At 40.0% G+C, this 20,639-nt stretch overlaps 1 protein-coding gene across 1 annotated transcript in view; it reads right to left on the reverse strand.

Annotated features, from left to right (window-relative positions):
- Window positions 1-20,639, reverse strand: part of PKHD1 (PKHD1 ciliary IPT domain containing fibrocystin/polyductin) — a 467,099-nt gene that overhangs the window by 260,291 nt on the left and 186,169 nt on the right. The window contains exons 43-45 of the mRNA XM_008958657.5: window positions 5,579-5,691; window positions 4,311-4,416; window positions 1,541-1,675 (exon numbers count right to left, since the gene is read on the reverse strand). Of these exons, the coding sequence (XP_008956905.4) occupies window positions 1,541-1,675; window positions 4,311-4,416; window positions 5,579-5,691 (354 nt within the window). The remainder of the gene's footprint in view (window positions 1-1,540; window positions 1,676-4,310; window positions 4,417-5,578; window positions 5,692-20,639) is intronic.

Here is a 20,639-nt window from a genome sequence, read left to right on the forward strand (position 1 = left end):
AAAACACTTCAGGGAACATTGGTATGAACACTAATAAATGTCCTTTGCCAAAGCCATTTTCCATGTGCAATTGAAGAATATTTGACCAGGAGTGGGAGGATATCAGGGTGGTCCTAGCTCCACAATACTAGGCATGAACCTTAAACTGCCATTCAAGTTTCCAAGCCTCCATTTTCCCCTAAGTTCAAGAAGTTAACCAGATCATCTCTTAGGTAATAGTTGGCTCTTTAATTATGTGGTTTTATGATTTGGATAACTAACCAGCATCTAGACATCCCCTAGAACAAAACTGTTTAACATTTTCCACCAGGGGACTCTTGTCCTGCACTTACTTAAGAGACTGAAAGGCCCTCAGCTGTACTACATTCCTAGTGAATTACACCCCAAGGGTGTGATTATTTTTGATTATCTCATGATAGGCACCCTTTTGTCATAATTTACATCTTAATTTTTATCACTTTCCCATTAATTATGATGTCTATTTAACATCAATTAAGATACTGCAATATTAATTTACCAAGACAGTTACTCAGTTTGCTGGGAATTTTGTTTTTAACATCTACTCTAAGGTTATTTCTGGAAAAGTTAAGGACCTCTGATGTACCACAGCATCACAGAATCTAAATTTGGGTACCATCCTCTCTTGAAAACTACACAGTCTGAAAGGAAGAATCATCTCTCAAGGTGGTAATCCTTTTAGAGGAAAAAAAACTGCCACTTATTTATCTCCTGAAAAGTATAGTTCAAAGGAGATTTTACTAAGAAAAGTTGAGAGTTAAATCCAGGAAAATGTAGCTCAATAAGAAAATGACTTTTAAAATCTTCACATTTTTATCTATAGCTATGAAATAAATAATCTTCAATGGAAGTATAAGAATCAAAACTTATCATTTAAATTTCAATTGAACTAAGCACTCAGGAACAAACTGAAGAGAATATTCTTCCTTGGCTCCCAAGAAATCTATGATTTCCATAATGATGTGATGACTAGTATGAATGTAGTTCTAATAAAAACAAGAACGTAGGGGATCCATTATAGACCTGAAGCCTAAGAGACCAATGGCAGCCAGGAACCCCCGCTTAGGAACTAGTGCTTCCCACCCGGAAGTACTCTTTGCCCCAACTGCATCCTTGTACCCTGAGAAGTCATCTAGAGTCTGATTTTTATCATGTGTAAATCCATACTTAGGCACATATTAGTGAATCACATACAAAATAATGAACTAGGCAAATTTCTATTTCATGATTTGACCTCTTTCTATGAGTAATAATTCTAAATTGCAACCAAATAAAATTCTGTAAGCTACTTATGACTTCTGTGATTTATGTGTACTCATAACACTAAAGCCCTGTGTATATATGAGTTCTATTATCAATATCACCACTATTGCAAATAAAAAGATCTTTTAACTTTTACTAATTAAATACGAGATTCACTAAAGAATGCTATTAAAATTGCATATCCTGGATCATCAGGGGGCCCAGCACATGTAATTTTGTTGTGATTGACAGCCTAAAACAACCACATTAAGGCACTTACCTTGTGGGCAAAATGACCAAGTAATAAGCTGTCAGTAACTGAAGTATTTGCATCACTTTCCAAGACGTCAATTCCAAAATCTCTGCATGAATAAACTTTGAAGTTTTTCAGGCGAAGATTGCTACTTCTAAAAATCTATAAAATACAGCATGTTACAGCAAAGGTCTGAGGCTTGGTTTTTCTTGCAGACTTCCTGTAGCTTTTAAAATTATTGATTAAGTAGAAAGAAGCATGCTATATTGTATTAAAGCACCTTTTGTCCATCAATGTCAGTATAGGCATCCTCAAGTTGCTGTGAGGTCAGCACTAATGAGTCTCCTTTGGTAACACCCCTTTGTACTTTTCATTTCTCCTCATAATAACCAATACATTAAAAAGATCAATATGAATTCTCCACATATCTAAAATAAACTTGGAGTGGCCAAATCACACAAAGGTAACAGAGAAAAACATAGCATCCAAGAACTCTAGTGCTTAACATTTTCTTCAATGTATTATATATTAACTCATACTGTCAGAAGATTGCAAATATGAAATAAGCAGCTCAGCACGACTACAGAGTCACTGTTTGTAATTTCAACATAAGTTATGTACATATATGTTTATGATAACCCAAACAGGGGTCATATAATAACAAAATTAGCTTGGTAGAGTTGTAAGCCTCCTACTTGCTATGGTTTAAGCCTGTCCCCCAAAAAGCATGTTTTGGAAGCTTAATCCCTGATATAACAGTGTTAGGAGGTGTGTAGGTTATGAATGGATTAGTGCTGATTACAAAAAAAACTTGGGGCTGTGAGTTCTGTCACTTGCTCCTTCTTTGACTTCTTTGCCCTTCTACTATAGACTGATGCAGCAAGAAGGTCCTCAGAAGAGGCTGGCCTCTCAGTCTTGGACTTCCAAGCCTCCAGAATCATGAGCTAATAAATTTCTGTTTATTATAATTTACCCAAATTTTATTATTCTGTTATAGCAGCACAAAAGGGACTAAGACACCACTGGTCTGGGAGACAGAGTTGTGCTTATGTTTACGTCTTTGACCAATTTTTTGCTAATTTTATTTATTATTAATACATAATGACTCATTTTAAGTTAATTTTTGTAAGTAGCATAAATTAAGGTAGGATACAACTTAATTCTTTTGTGTGTGACCATCTAGTTATACAAGCACCATTTGTTGAAAAGACTATATTTCCCACATTGAATGGTCTTGGCATCCTTTGTCAAAAATCATTTGTTTATAGACGTATGGGTTTATCTCCGGACTCTCACTTCTATTTCATTGACATATATATCTATCTTTGTGCCCATATACTACACTGTCTTGATTATTGTTGCTTTGTAGCAAGTTTTAAAATAGGGAAGGATAAATCCTCTTACTTCATTCTTCTTTTTTGGTATAGTTCGAGGGAAGTTTACGTTTTAAATTTGCTGCTATTATGTTATTTAATTTCCCCCTTATTCTTCACTATAAAAGTGCAATTCCAAGAATATTTTTATTATTTAAACTTTTTGATTAATCAAATTTGAGTGCACAAGAGTTCAAGTTGTAGTTCTGTATTTTTTTCCTTCACAGGTTTAGCATTTCTGATTGCAGAATTTCAAAAAATGGCTTTATTAGCATCTTTTAATATTTTCATTTTGCTAGATTATTTCCTCTAGAACCAGGCTATTCAAGAGCAGGGAGACAGAGTTTAAGCCCCTGCAGGTATAAATCACTTCTCTGCATAAGAGGGCACTCAACAAATGTTTCCACTAGATTTGTTACCCCTATAATATTTATAGTGCTCATGGGAAGCATTTTATAAAATTAAATGAGAACAAAATACTAAATACATTTTGGACTCCACCTGTTAGCTATCCTAATTGTATATTTTTGGGCTTTCTTCATCCACAATTATCTTTCTTTTATGGGATATATGAAACAAATGTTTGACTTTCTTATTGTGACATTATTATATGTTTGTATTCTATTTCCTGAAGGCTCTACAAACATAGTTCTTCACCTATATATCTTATGCTCCAGATTTCTAGGCAGAGACAAAGTGTATGTAATTTTGTCTGTATTGCATCAAATAGTGACCCTGAATAATTTTTACATGTTGCTGTTAGCAGTGAGCATGCAAAGCTTCCTTATAAGAAAATCACTGGGATAATGAAGAGTAAATGATTGAACATGAACCTTTTCTTTTCCTTTAAGAAAAAAATAGAAGAAAATTTAGCTTATTTCTTCTAAAGTAAGAGTGGTATCTTGAGCTAGAATGTTTGTGTACCAATGACGAACAGTGCTTTTTCTTAAGACTGGGGCATGTATTATTCAGGATATCGGGACATCAAATGCACAACATTTGGAGTCTAAATTCTGCACTTGGTTGTACTACTAACCAATTGTGTGATCTTTGACAAGTCCCTTCCCTTTCTTAGCCTTAATTTCTATCTCTAAGTAGAGATGGAAAGAAGGAATAGGGAAACTCTGTGATCTCCCCTGATTATAAATCTTTATGATTCTGTTGTTCTCTTCTAGGGTTGCCAAAAACACCCAATGGAGAAAATGACCTAACCCTGGATTAGTGACTAGGAATTTGTTTAACAACTATTCTACAAGCACCTATGATCCATTGGTGCTTTAAAATTGTGACAGCACAGCAATGCTCCCCTCAAGGGCAAGTCATTCCCATTTAAGTAGATATGCATAATGAATTGCTGTGAGAAAACAAGTGACAGTTTTAATTTTAAAAACAACAACAATAACAACAACAACAAAAAAGCTTACCTGGGCACCACCTGCACTTTCCCAAACTGTGAAGCTCTGGAACAGAGTGGTGCCAGTGACATTATCCCAAGGTGGCTGAAATTTAGGGTATACAAAGAGACCATACCTAAAAAGTGAAACAAAGAATGAAATTAAGCCAATTTTTATGTTTCTAACTTCCTACTTTTTCTTGTTGAAAAATACAAAGTAAAAGTAATGTATTAGGGAGAGTGAAGGTAGATGGAATCTGTGACCCTCCCCCTAACTGTTCTTGCCTACCCCTCAGCCCTCCCACTTTTACCCTCTGTGACCTGCTCCCGAATCCCAACAAAATGCAGATTACTCCAGAGCCCAAGCCTAGCAGCCTCCCAGGGGCTCTGCATATTTGGAAGTTTAATTGCTCTGTCTATTGAATTATCTCTGGCCACAAAAGGTACATTCTGTCCTTCTGCCTTTTCATGTGACTCTCTTCTCTTTACCATCGAAATGTTATGATCTAGAAAATAATGCTAACACAATTATATACAAAAGCCAAGACATAGAGGCAGCCAAGATGTCCATCAATAGGTTAATGGCTGGGGAAAATGTGGTGTATACTTGCAATGGAATATTATTCAGCCTTTAAAGAGAAGGAAATCCTGCCATTTGTGACAATACAGATAAACCTGGGGGACACTGTGCTGGGTGAGGTAAGCCAGACACAGAAGGGCAATAGTACATCATATCATTTAAATGAGAAATCTAAAATATTCAAACTTATAGAAGCAGAGAGTAGAATGGTGGTTGGCAGGGGCTGGAAGGAGGGGAAAATGGGAAGTATTAGTCAAAGGGTACAAAGTTTCAGCTATGCAAAATGAATAAGTCCTAGAGATATACGGTATGGCAAAATGCCAAAGTACAGAATACAGCAAAATTAACAATACTATATTCTATACTTAAAAATTTGCTAAGAGGTCAGATTTTGTGTCAAACGTTCTTACAGTAATAATAATAATTCAAATAAAGAGGCTCTGGAGGAAAACTTTTAGAGGTGATAGGTATGTTTGTGACACAGATGGTGATGATGGTTGCAGGGGTGTATACTTATCTCCAAACTCATCAAGTTGCATACATTAAATATGGACAGCTTTTTGTATGTCAATTATACCTCAAAAAAGCAGTTTCAGAAAATGCACAGGAACATCACCCAATCTCCAACAAATGCCCAAAGTGCTCTCATTGTGAGCATTCTACAGAAAAATGTGAAATCATAAGACAGCCAAAACGTAGATGAATTTCCCCAAAGTTACCTGGTACAAGAATGTGCAATGTTCTGAGTGAAGGAAAGAAGCGGAGCTTGTGATGTTTGGTTGGTCATGAGATGGAAAAAGTAGCCATAGCCAGCACCACACACTCTGTTCCCCTACAGAAATTAAGAAGAGTTAAAAAATAGTTACCCCATGTATGATAAGGTTGCTGGAAAGAAAGACTCTTGTTTGTACTCATCCCAATTTTATATTCACTTTCTGCCAAAGTACATTAAAACTCTATTATAGACTCATTTATTCTTTTTTTTTTCCTTTTGGGAACAAAAATAGTGATATGGTTTGGATTTGTCCCCCTGCCCATATCTCAGGTTGAATTGTAATCCCCAGTATTGGAGGTAGGGCCTGGTGGGAGGTGACTGGATCACGGGGTCAGTTTCTCGTGAATGGTTTAGCACTGTCCCCCTTAGTACTGTCCTCACCATAGTAAGTGAGTTCTCATGAGATCTGGTAGTTTAAAAGTGTACAGCACCTTGTGGCTCCCACCTTGTCTTGCCTCTGTTCCTGCCATGTAAGGTGCCTGCTCCTGCTTTGCCTTCTGCCGTGAGTAAAGGCTCCCTGAGACCTGAGACCTCCCCAGAAATTGATGCTTCCATGTTTCCTGTATAGCCTGCAGAACCATGAGCCAATTAAACCTCTTTTCTTTATAAATTACCCAGCCTCAGGTATTTCTTTATAGCAATGCGAGAATGAACTAATAAAAATATTGTCATTCTTCTTCCTCCAGCCAGCTCAACTAGACTGCAATTCGCCCATCTTAATAACTGGTATCTCATGCTCAAGCCTCTTTCTAAGCTTCCACAGTGAGTTTACTCATGACATCTAAAATTCTACTCTTTGGTGAATGCAACAGTATATGGTAGCTCTCCAAGGCAAAGGTGTACCTTGAAGTCAAGCCTACACAATGTGTTCTCTCTGGCTCTTTGAACAACTCAACGATTTGTCTATTGGCTGAAGGCCACATGATTGGACCAGTCATGACTTAGTACCAAGACAGGGTGACTGAGTACAACTACAGCTCAAATCTCTTCAAAGCGCTCTTGTCCTGAATAGACTATTAAGTCGCCTTGATATTTCTTTATAGGTCTTACTATCTAAATAATTTCATGTATTTTATGTGTTCATATAAAATCTGACTTCTCTCTCTTGGACCATATGAGTTTGGGGATCTAATTCTGATCAAACTGAACACAATGAGGTTATCTTTATAAATTCAATGAAGTACCTACAATATGTTCATCCCTATGTAACATAGTCTTAAGACAAATTAAAAAACTGACTTCCTAAAGGTCTAAGACTGTACACAGATGTATTTTTTTGGCCTACCCAATGTTCACATTTTTTTGGTTCCAACATGTTCAAACCAAGAGATTTAATAAAAAATTCAGACTTTCAGCTTTTCTGAGCCCAAATTCCTGTGAAGTAGCCACAGGTCAGGTGAAGATAAGAAGGGCCTTCCTTCTTGGACTGTGGATGATTTTTCCACAGTCCTCACCCTTCCTCTTTCACTCATTTATGATCCCTGCCTAGTGTCTGCAGTATTTGAATTTGCAAACTCAACTACAGGCAACAAAGTAAATAACATGTTGGCTATTCTATGAAAGTTTCTATTTCTGCTTTCCTGAATCACATCTGAGTTCTCTCAGTGTCACACGCTCACATCTTAAGGATCCCAAGCCTTCTCTTTATCATCAGGGAGAAAGAACTCTGAGAAAAATCAGGGGCCCTATCAGGCTGCTGCACTGCAGTGATGCTATTAGTGGGAGGAACAAAGGGCCAATCGATCAAGCTATGAGACTACTTCCTATGTGCCCACGTGCATCTGACCTCTCTCAGTCTGAGTGGTTGTCCAAAGCCAAGATGCCCATGTCTACCTGGAGAACAGAAGTTAAGGAATAGGCTGCTCAGGTGTAAGCCCTGTGCTACATGGATGAAGGGAGTCTCCAAGGCTCCCACATGATTCAATCCTGATCATCTGGGGGTTTTCCATGGCCTGGCTGGTGCGAGACAAGGAATGTCTGGAGTATCCTCCTTGGAAGTCACTCAATCCCGGGAACACAAACTATGGGGCTTGGGGAGCTCATCCCGAACACTGGCATTAGGGTCACAGTAAAGAGAATGGGGAGTCATAAGGACCATGACACTGTGCCACTCAACAAGACATTAAATGCCTTTCTTTAAAAAACAATACTTCAGTGCAGCCCTCTATGCAGGGCTCAGTGGGTACTACGCTGTGAGCATCCCCTTGGAACAGTTTCTTAAACTTTCGTGTGCAACCTGGTAGAGTTGTCATATTTAGCAAATAAAAACACAGAATGCCCAGTGAAATTTAAATTTCAGATAAAAAATAAAATATTTTAGTATAAGTGTGTCCCAAACACTATCTGAAATTTAAATTTGACCAAATATGCTGTATTTTATCTGGCAGGCTTTACCTGGGGGTATATTAGCCAAAGGTTTTTAGATATTTTGATTTATTAGGGGGGTGATGAGGAAGGGATGAGGGACAATATTCTTTACTCTTGGCCATCACAAGGTGCTCTGATAGGTCTGCTGCAGGTGATATTTTGACCCCATTTTGAGAACTACTTCTCCACAGGTGATTGAGAGAGTAACGCTAAGGGTTACTAACGTTCCTAGGAGACATTCAAAGAGGAGAGAGACACTAGAAAAACCACTTCCTGGTGAAGTTTTTTGCCATGAGTTGCTTTGGGAACCCACTGCAAATGGAAGCCACTGCTGAAAACTGAAGGAGGATAGAGACCTAGAAATCAGGGGGAGAATCCATTGCCAGGTACCCAGCAAAAACGCTGCCCAGCTCAGTGCAAGTTATATTTATGTTGGATTTTTTTTTCCCTTAGAAGTATTTTCTTTTAAGTAATGATGAGTAGAATAATAACACTCACAGTGAAAATCTACAGAGAAGGCACTACAGTCCAGGTACTGGATTTTAGAGTCTCATTTATTTTTACAATAGTTTTATGAGTTTTGTATTATTATTACAGTTTCATAGCAAAGAAACTGAAGCTCAGAGATGTTGAGTAACTTTCCCAAAGTCACAGAGCAAATAGTTGTCAGAGCCAGCTCCATCCAAGTCCAAGTCTGGAAAAGTTAGAGACTAGAGTAGAGAAATGAAGGTAGGACCCAAAGGCAGGATGCCCAATAATAGGGTGCAAGTGAAGAAACATAAACGAGAGTACAAAGAAAAGTCTTGTCACCCGGTCACGGACAGAACAGGCATTTGCTGTGGCCTCCCCAGTAGTGGAGACAACATATTGAACAACATCCTTTCCAGAAGTCAATGTATCATGGACATTCACGCAAGGGAAATTCCAGAGAGAAATTAACTGTCCAAGTAAGCCAGCTCCTAGAGGTGTGCATCTATAGTCACCAGAAAAAAAAAAAAGTGAATTAATCCTTAAGGCACCGGAGGTAGTGTTTGATTTCTCCAAATCTGCAGAGCATCTTGCAGGCCAGATTTAACTAAGGAGTTGCTCTTTTCACACCCCAAATCCAGAGAATGTAAAATCCTTCTCATTCTCACCACATGGGGAAAAAAGCATGCACAGCTTAGCGTGCACAGAGAGATACATGGGTAGGGGTGTGGGACATTTCTCAAGAGTAGGAAGAAGACATGACATTTTGAAGAGTACATTTAAGGAGGATGAGGGTTCTGGAATTTCAGCATTATGGAGATCAAGTGTTATTAAGGCTCAGACATGTTGATGAGGACTGGCTTCTGACACAGGAATTTTGAGCAATGACAGATGAAAAGACTGAGATTATCTGCAGTTGTCATCTACTATCAGTGCAGACAGTAGGGCTATGGACTGGATGCAGACAAGGGTTAGAATTTAATGAGGAAGTTCTGATCCATCCAAGGACAGGGTCTTGCACTAGCCTTTCACACAGCTCAGGGAGTTCTACTACATTCTCAGTAAGGATGGATTGAGAGTGAGGACTCCATACCCTTTTACTTGTAGCTATTCTCCATTTCTTTATCCTTAGACTAAGTAAACTCATTTCATCCTATGGCTTCAGTCATTCTAGACTAATATTTTTATTGACTTTAATTTCCAAATGAAAGGAAAACTTCAGGTTTTGGGGTTTTGTTTTTTTGTTTGTTTGTTTGTTTTCTTTTTTTGAGATGGAGTTTCACTCTTGTTGCCCAGGCTGGAGTGCAATGGCACGATCTCGGCTCACTGCAACCTCCACCTCCCGGATTCAAGCGATTCTCCTGCCTTAGCCTCCTGAATAGCTGGGATTACAGGCATGCACCACCATGCCTGGCTAATTTTGTATTTTTAGTAGAAATGGGGTTTCTCCATGTTGGTCAAGCTGGTCTCAAACTCCCGACCTCAGGTGATCCGCCCACCTTGGCCTCCCAAAGTGCTGGGATTATAGGCATGAGGCATCGTGCCCAGCCAACTTTAGGTATTATTAAGGGTAACTCTCTGAACATGGCTGATCCACTGGCAGTGATAATATAGCGGCACCCCCAACAGGAGAAGAACTTAAAGACCCTATTCCTTCCTGAATGTACCACATGTTCCACAAGGAACACACACACACACACACACACACACACACACACACACATTCAGCCAAGCAAAGACAGTATGGGGGAGAAAACTGAAAAAGATTGCTCTTAACCCAATAACGCCCAATTCCCTGCCTTGTGTGACAGAAAGAACCAATGCCTCAACCCCTGGAGGCCTTCGGTTTTGGGGGGAGTGTGAGTCAGGGCCAGAGTTCCCACTGAAACTAGAAGCCTGACCAGCAGGCAGCAGCCAGGACCTGGTCAGGGAGGCCAGCACATACTGACACAATTGCCCCGGGCTGTTTATTTAGCTTTAGCTTCAATTCACTGTGGGTCCCAAAGGTTCTTACCCTGGGTATTTGTAAACAGACAGCCATTTCTTCCTCATTTTTCATTCGGTTACAGGATGTTTTGTTCCTTTGTGGACTAATTGGCCAAGTCACTCCTGCACTTCATTATTTTGGAGTCTGAGCAATTCTCCAATTTCCTAAAAGCACTTAGAATTCTAATCACATGTCTCACCTACCACAGGGTGCTCACCAAAAGTGACTTTTGGATATCACTGAATATTAAGATGAATCACTATCAAAGATGCCAACACGACTTCAAAGAATCAGGTCCATTTCTAAGACTTCAATGGTCTTAGGGTGGCCTAGTCTAGAGTGGTGGTTGTCAATCAGGGATGACTTTGTTCCCTAGGGAACATTTAACAGCCTCTGGATACATTTTTTATTGTAACAACTTGGAGGATGAAGAAGAGAGAAGAGGGCTACTGGTATTCAGTGCATAGATACCAGGGATGCTGTTATACAGAGGATAGGCTCGACAACAAGGAATTACCCAGCCCAAAATGTCAATATTGACGTAGTTGAGAAACCTTGGTCTATAGTCTACACTAGAGTCACATATTAGCAAAATAACCCACACTCATTTTCCAGTATCCCATCTCCAAATTTTGATGGAAAGACAAGCCTAAATATGAAAACATGGTTAATTACAATAAGAATGCTTTAATAGTCTTTACTAGGAAACTATTGATATCATTTAAAACCATTAGATGAGGCATCAGGCATTCCCATTAAAAAAACATTTATTAGCATTAAATCAGCTATCTCAATTTTTCTCTTGTGCTGGAAAACAGAGTATGCACTCCTGCTTCTTGGCCTCAAGAAGAATCACTATCTATTAGTTGGCAAATATAAGTGCCCAGTGTATCTCTTCAGCCCTTGTAAATATACAAAGAAATACCACAGCTGTTGTTCTCAGTCACGATTACACAACACAAACTTTCCCCAGGAAAGTGAAACTCCACCTTCTCTAGGTGTGTCTCTCTATATCCATGAGCCTTGGGAAAGGTCAGAGGTACATAAGAACCGAGGGCCAGAGAAGGGGGCTTCTTAAACACCCACCCTGTCTGCAAGTATACAATGAGAAATGTGGACTGGAGGCTAAAAGTGATCATCTCACTTGTCCACACAGCTCTATTTCATTACCAAGGAAATGCTATTTCATTACCAAGATTTTATGAGGAAAGAAAAGATTCTTAAATTTAAAAAATATATTCCAAGGACTGCATCCTTATTCATCACCTTTGCCAGCACAGATGCTCAGAAAGCACGTGTTTCCCTGAATAAATGGGTTTGTTGAATCATCTGCCCTAGTGCCATTAGCATTTATGGCACATCTGGGTGATCACATATAAACACTTTCCAAGCGCATTTATAGGTGGGCAGGAGACTGCAACTTTGGTCCTCTGTTAGCTGGTAAGACTCACTTTTCTTACAAAAGAAGCACTTTAACAGTCAGATCGCATTCCTTCCTGGCCCTTCTTACTCTCAACTCCAATTGTGTATGCTACAAATGATTCATGAGGAAAAACCACATATTTATGCAGGCAGCTGGCAGCTTGCGGGGAAGGTTTAAGGCAAGCAGGGAATTTTGTGTGGAAATCAATTCTTTGCGGAAGTCAATGTATTATGGACATTCAAGCAAGAGAAATTCCAGAGAGAAATTAACTGCCCAAGTAAGCCGGCTCCTTGAGGTGTACATCTATAGTCACTAGAAAAAAAGTGAGTTAACCCTTCAGGCAGCTCTTAAATATGCATTACCTATTGAGTGGGGAAAGCTTGAGAACTGAGGTTGGGCCTTTAAACACAGAATTCCTTACAAAATTGATTCACAAACCAGAACAAATTCTCCTCAAATTAAATGCATGTCTCCAAAGGGCTCTTCTTCAGAGTTTTTCCATGGACTATCCTAAACAGGGGTCTGGTTATAGGAAATTTCCAACACCTACATTAAACATGGGAGACTCTGAGCTCTGGAAGTGAACAGTCCCTTGCTGTTTGAGAGCAAAGACTTCCCAACCAGAGAGAATGAGAACAGATTCACACAGGTTATGTCTTCTGGAAAGATGCAGCCTCTTGACAGATAACAAGGAGCTCCTGTCAAAGAAGTCCTAGACTCCGGAGCTGGAGCTGCTGAGGGAAGACAGCCTGAGGGTGAAGCACTCTAAGAAGCTACAGGTGATACACAAAAGAACAACCACCAACTTGCTTTTGGAAAGCATGGCAAACGCCTATTTAAGAAATGTACCAGGGAATGCCACAGGCCCCTGGAGACTCAAGCACTTATCACCCATGGGTCCTCACTGGCAAGAAGGTACAAAGCTCAGGTTTTGCTTCTCAGTGAAACTGCCCTGGACTCACCTCAGCTGCAGGCTGGGCAGGGAGAGAAGCAGACCACCTGTGGCTATCAAAACTAAAAAAGAATATCATATTTGAAATTTACTTGCATCATGCCAGGTTGAATGTAAGTGAACTACCAAGGCGACTGACTGCAAGCCCAGCTGAATTCCTTATGTTGTGGCTGAGAGTTTGGTCCCAGCTCTGCATCAGGGCAATTTGAGAATAATATAAAACCACAAACCATTGCACAGACTTAAGAATCATTTCCCCTGCCTACCTACCTGCCAGGTCAGAGATTTCAAGGTCAGACTCAGGTATGTGAGGAGAGAGAGTTTAGGCTTTCAGAGATGGTTGCCCAAACATGAAGATTAGGCCATCTTCTTGAAGTCTAAATAAATGCATTTGTTTAATTAATACTATCATACCAATGTCAATGTCCTGGCCTTGGTACAGCTCCATGACTATGGTTATGGTTATGTTATCATTGGAGGGAGCTAGATGAAGAGCACATAGGAATTCTCTTATTTATGCAGCTTCTCGTAAGTCTGAAATTATTTTAAAATTAAAAGTTTAAAATAACAACAAAGAAAAATCCTAATTAACCACAATTTTCTATCACATCTCTTTCTGTTCCACATATTATACACACACACACAAATACATGCACATACATACACACACACCTTGTTATTGTGGAAGCCTCCTTATTATCCCTTTGGAATAAAGGTATATTTCTAAAACATGTTCTTCCAAGTACTCTGTATATCATCCATACAGGACACAATTAACACTAACTCGGCCAAGAATGGTGGCTCACACCTGTAATCCCAATCCTTTGGGAAGCCAAAGTGGGGAGATCACTTGAGAGCAAGAGTTTGAGACTCGCCTAGGGAACATAGGTTTTTTTCACATATACCCAGTTATCACCTATGTCTTTAAGTAATGGCACATCACAGACAATAGAATGCAAAAAAAGACTGAATAACAGAAAGCCAATGGCACAACTGAAAAACTGGACTAAACTTTGCAAGATTTAATGCTGATAGCCCAACAGAATCTAAATGCTTCCACTGACTAAACTTATTTTTCAGTCATCAAAATGATTTTAGAACTTTGAAACTTGTTCTTTACTTTCCTTTTTCTTCCCCCATATAATTTGGTTATAGGTTTATACCTTCATTCGTTATATTAAATACATTTTTTTTGAGCAACTACCATGTTTTAGAAATTGTGCTAGTGTCTAAAGGCTAATGAAAATAGAATTAGAACTTTAAGGTCACGGGAGGAGCCAAGATGGCCGAATAGTAACAGCTCCGGTCCACAGCTCCCAGCGTGAGCGACCCAGAAGACGGGTGATTTCCGCATTTCCATCTGAGGTACCAGGTTCATCTCACTAGGGAGTGCCAGACAGTGGGCGCAGGTCAGTGGGTGCGCGCACCGTGCGCGAGCCGAAGCAGGGCGAGGCATTGCCTCACTCGGGAAGCGCAAGGGGTCAGGGAGTTCCCTTTCCTAGTCAAAGAAAGGGGTGACGGACGGCACCTGGAAAATCGGGTCACTCCCACCCGAATACCGCACTTTTCCGACAGGCTTAAAAAACAGCGCACCACGAGATTATATCCCACACCTGGCTCGGAGGGGCCTACGCCCACGGAGTCTCGCTGATTGCTAGCACAGCAGTCTGAGATCAAACTGCAAGGCGGCAGCGAGGCTGGGGGAGGGGCGCCCGCCATTGCCCAGGCTTGCTTAGGTAAACACAGCAGCCAGGAAGCTCGAACTGGGTGGAGCCCACCACAGCTCAAGGAGGCCTGCCTGCCTCTCTAGGCTCCACCTCTGGGTGGCAGGGCACAGACAAACAAAAAGACAGCAGTAACCTCTGCAGACTTAAATGTCCCTGTCTGACAGCTTTGAAGAGAGCAGTGGTTCTCCCAGTACGCAGCTGGAGATCTGAGAAGGGGCAGACTGCCTCCTCAAGTGGGTGACTGACCCCTGACCCCCGAGCAGCCTAACTGGGAGGCACCCCACAACAGGGGCACACTGACACCTCACACGGCAGGGTACTCCAACAGACCTGCAGCTGAGGGTCCTCTCTGTTAGAAGGAAAACTAACAAACAGAAAGGACATCCACACCAAAAACCCATCTGTACATCACCATCATCAAAGACCAAAAGTAGATAAAACCACAAAGATGGGGAAAAAACAGAACAGAAAAACTGGAAACTCTAAAAAGCAGAGCACCTCTCCTCCTCCAAAGCAACGCAGTTCCTCACCAGCAATGGAACAAAGCTGGACAGAGAATGACTTTGACGAGGTGAGAGAAGAAGGCTTCAGACGATCAAATTACTCTGAGCGACGGGAGGACATTCAAACCAAAGGCAAAGAAGTTGAAAACTTTGAAAAAAATTTAGAAGAATGTATAACTAGAATAACCAATACAGAGAAGTGCTTAAAGGAGCTGATGGAGCTGAAAACCAAGGCTCGAGAAGTACGTGAAGAATGCAGAAGCCTCAGGAGCTGATGCGATCAACTGGAAGGAAGGGTATCAGCGATGGAAGATGAAATGAATGAAATGAAGCGAGAAGGGAAGTTTAGAGAAAAAAGAAAAAAAAGAAATGAGCAAAGCCTCCAAGAAATATGGGACTATGTGAAAAGACCAAATCTACGTCTGATTGGTGTACCTGAAAGTGACGGGGAGAATGGAACCAAGTTGGAAAACACTCTGCAGGATATTATCCAGGAGAACTTCCCCAATCTAGCAAGGCAGGCCAACATTCAGATTCAGGAACTAGAGAGAACACCACAAAGATATTCATCGAGAAGAGCAACTCCAAGACACATAATTGTCAGATTCACCAAAGTTGAAATGAAGGAAAAAATGCTAAGGGCAGCCAGAGAGAAAGGTCGGGTTACCCACAAAGGGAAGCCCATCAGACTAACAGCGGATCTCTCGGCAGAAACCCTACAAGCCAGAAGAGAGTGGGGGCCAATATTCAACATTCTTAAAGAAAAGAATTTTCAACCCAGAATTTCATATCCAGCCAAACTAAGCTTCATAAGTGAAGGAGAAATAAAATCCTTTACAGACAAGCAAATGCTGAGAGATTCTGTCACCACCAGGCCTGCCCTAAAAGAGCTCCTGAAGGAAGCACTAAACATGGAAAGGAACAACCGGTACCAGCCACTGCAAAACCATGCCAAAATGTAAAGACCATCGAGACTAGGAAGAAACTGCATCAACTAACGAGCAAAATAACCAGCTAACATCATAATGACAGGATCAAATTCACACATAATAATATTAACTTCAAATGTACATGGACTAAATGCTCCAATTAAAAGACACAGACTGGCAAATTGGATAAAGAGTCAAGACTCATCAGTGTGCTGTATTCAGGAAACCCATCTCATGTGCAGAGACACACATAGGCTCAAAATAAAAGGATGGAGGAAAATCTACCAAGCAAATGGAAAACAAAAAAAGGCAGGGGTTGCAATCCTAGTCTCTGATAAAACAGACTTTAAACCAACAAAGATCAAAAGAGACAAAGAAGGCCATTACATAATGGTAAAGGGATCAATTCAACAAGAAGAGCTAACTATCCTAAATATATATGCACTCAACACAGGAGCACCCAGATTCATAAAGCAAGTCCTGAGTGACCTACAAAGAGACTTAGATGCCCACACATTAATAGTGGGAGACTTTAACACCCCACTGTCAACATTAGACAGATCAACGAGACAGAAAGTCAACAAGGATACCCAGGAATTGAACTCCGCTCTGCACCAAGCAGACCTAATAGACATCTACAGAACTCTCCACCCCAAATCAACAGAATATACATTTTTTTCAGCACCACACCACACCTATTCCAAAATTGACCACATACTTGGAAGTAAAGCTCTCCTCAGCAAATGTAAAAGAACAGAAATTAAAACAAACAATCTCTCAGACCACAGTGCAATCAAACTAGAACTCAGGATTAAGAATCTCACTCAAAACCGCTCAATTACATGGAAACTGAACAACCTGCTCCTGAATGACTACTGGGTACATAATGAAATGAAGGCAGAAATAAAGATGTTCTTTGAAACCAACGAGAACAAAGACACAACATACCAGAATCTCTGGGACGCATTCAAAGCAATGTGTAGAGGGAAATTTATAGCACTAAATGCCCACAAGAGAAAGCAGGAAAGATCCAAAATTGACACCCTAACATCACAACTAAAAGAACTAGAAAAGCAAGAGCAAACACATTCAAAAGCTAGCAGAAGGCAAGAAATAACTAAAATCAGAGCAGAACTGAAGGAAATAGAGACACAAAAAACCCTTCAAAAATTAATGAATCCAGGAGCTGGTTTTTTGAAAGGATCAACAAAATAGATAGACTGCTAGCAAGACTAATAAAGAAAAAAATAGAGAAGAATCAAATAGATGCAATAAAAAATGATAAAGGGGATATCACCACTGATCCCACAGAAATACAAACTACCATCAGAGAATACTACAAACACCTCTACGCAAATAAACTAGAAAATCTAGAAGAAATGGATAAATTCCTCGACACATACACTCTCCCAAGACTAAACCAGGAAGAAGTTGAATCTCTGAATAGACCAATAACAGGATCTGAAATTGTGGCAATAATCAATAGCTTACCAACCAAAAAGACTGCAGGACCAGACGGATTCACAGCCAAATTCTACCAGAGGTACAAGGAGGAACTGGTACCATTCCTTCTGAAACTATTCCAATCAATAGAAAAAGAGGGAATCCTCCCTAACTCGTTTTATGAGGCCAGCATCATTCTGATACCAAAGCCAAGCAGAGACACAACCAAAAAAGAGAATTTTAGACCAATATCCTTGATGAACATTGATGCAAAAATCCTCAATAAAATACTGGCAAAACGAATCCAGCAGCACATCAAAAAGCTTATCCACCATGATCAAGTGGGCTTCATCCCTGGGATACAAGGCTGGTTCAATATATGCAAATCAATAAATGTAATCCAGCATATAAACACAGCCAAAGACAAAAACCACAGGATTATCTCAATAGATGCAGAAAAGGCCTTTGACAAAATTCAACAACCCTTCATGCTAAAAACTCTCAATAAATTAGGTATTGATGGGACGTATTTCAAAATAATAAGAGCTATCTATGACAAACCCACAGCCAATATCATACTGAATGGGCAAAAACTGGAAGCATTCCCTTTGAAAACTGGCACAAGACAGGGATGCCCTCTCTCACCACTCCTATTCAACATAGTGTTGGAAGTTCTGGCCAGGGCAATTAGGCAGGAGAAGGAAATAAAGGGTGTTCAATTAGGAAAAGAGGAAGTCAAATTGTCCCTGTTTGCAGATGATATGATTGTATATCTAGAAAACCCCATTGTCTCAGCCCAAAATCTCCTTAAGCTGATAAGCAAATTCAGCAAAGTCTCAGGATACAAAATCAATGTGCAAAAATCACAAGCATTCTTATACACCAACAACAGACAAACAGAGAGCCAAATCTTGAGTGGACTCCCATTCACAATTGCTTCAAAGAGAATAAAATACCTAGGAATCCAACTTACAAGGGATGTGAAGGACCTCTTCAAGGAGAACTGCAAATCACTGCTCAAGGAAATCAAAGAGGATACAAACAAATGGAAGAACATTCCATGCTCATGGGTAGGAAGAATCAATATCGTGAAAATGGCCATACTGCCCAAGGTAATTTACAGATTCAATGCCATCCCCATCAAGCTACCAATGACTTTCTTCACAGAATTGGAAAAAAATACTTTAAAGTTCATATGGAACCAAAAAAGAGCCCACATCACCAAGTCAATCCTAAGCCAAAAGAACAAAGCTGGAGGCATCACACTACCTGACTTCAAACTATACTACAAGGCTGCAGTAACCAAAACAGCATGGTACTGGTACCAAAACAGAGATATAGATCAATGGAACAGAACAGAGCCCTCAGAAATAACGCCGCATATCTACAACTATCTGATCTTTGACAAACCTGACAAAAACAAGCAATGGGGAAAGGATTCCCTATTTAATATATGGTGCTGGGAAAATTAGCTAGCCATATGTAGAAAGCTGAAACTGGATCCCTTCCTTACACCTTATTCAAAAATCAATTCAAGATGGATTAAAGACTTAAACGTTAGACCTAAAACCATAAAAACCCTAGAAGAAAACCTAGGCATTACCATTCAGGACATAGGCATGGGCAAGGACTTCATGTCTAAAACATCAAAAGCAATGGCCACAAAAGCCAAAATTGACAAATGGGATCTAATTAAACTAAAGAGCTTCTGCACAGCAAAAGAAACTACCATCAGAGTCAACAGGCAACCTACAAAATGGGAGAAAATTTTCGCAACCTACTCATCTGACAAAGGGCTAATTTCCAGAATCTATAATGAACTCAAACAAATTTACAAGAAAAAAACAAACAACCTCATCAAAAAGTGGGCGAAGGACATGAACAGACACTTCTCAAAAGAAGACATTTATGCAGCCAAAAAACACATGAAAAAATGCTCATCATCACTGGCCATCAGAGAAATGCAAATCAAAACCACAATGACATACCATCTCACACCAGTTAGAATGGCAATCATTAAAAAGTCAGGAAACAACAGGTGCTGGAGAGGATGTGGAGAAATAGGAACACTTTTACACTGTTGGTGGGATTGTAAACTAGTTCAACCACTGTGGAAGTCAGTGTGGCGATTCCTCAGGGATCTACAACTAGAAATACCATTTGACCCAGCCATCCCATTACTGGGTATATACCCAAAGGACTATAAATCATGCTGCTATAAAGACACATGCACACGTATGTTTATTGAGGCATTATTCACAATAGCAAAGACTTGGAACCAACCCAAATGTCCAACAATGATAGACTGGATTAAGAAAATGTGGCACATATACACCATGGAATACTATGCAGCCATAAAAAATGATGAGTTCATGTCCTTTGTAGGGACATGGATGAAATTGGAAATCATCATTGTCAGTAAACTATCGCAAGAACAAAAAACCAAACACCGCATATTCTCACTCATAGGTGGGAATTGAACAATGAGATCACATGGACACAGGAAGGGGAACATCACACTCTCGGGACTGTTGTGGGGTGGGGGAGGGGGGAGGAATAGCATTGGGAGATATACCTAATGCTAGATGACAAGTTAGTGGGTGCAGCACACCAGCATGGCACATGTATACATATGTAACCAACCTGCACAATGTGCTCATGTACCCTAAAACTTAAAGTATAATAATAAAATTTTAAAAAACTTAAAAAAAAAAAAGAACTTTAAGGTCACCAAGGATGAATATGTCAGGAATATACCTAATGAATCTACATTACCAGTTTAACCTAAAACTCCATTCTCAAAACATATGCATTGTATTTTTTTTCTAATTTTGTAAAGCAGATACAAGAGTAAGAAAGTAAATGAAGGGAAATGGAAAGCATTGAAGGGAGAGCAAGCAGCTAGTTGCAGACTCAATTTTTCCATTGCTGACTGGGTATTATTCTACAGGTCATTTTGCAGAGGCTCACACAACCCACAGCTTTTCAGATTACCCTCTGGATCTCTGCACCTGCAGCCAGCTCAACCCTTCTTCTTGTCAGCCAGTGGCCAGCACTCCTGTCCAGCAGACCACATACTACCCAGTGAGACAAGGACATTCCAGCTTCACACAGCAGGGTGAGCTGGGCAACCCTGAGGGTTTACTTTCCTCTAGGCATTTGATGCAGTCAACATTATGCTACCCAGAAAAGTACACAAAAATATG

Source organism: Pan paniscus, chromosome 5, assembly GCF_029289425.2.
Source record: "Pan paniscus chromosome 5, NHGRI_mPanPan1-v2.0_pri, whole genome shotgun sequence".
Classification (NCBI taxonomy): domain Eukaryota; kingdom Metazoa; phylum Chordata; class Mammalia; order Primates; family Hominidae; genus Pan; species Pan paniscus.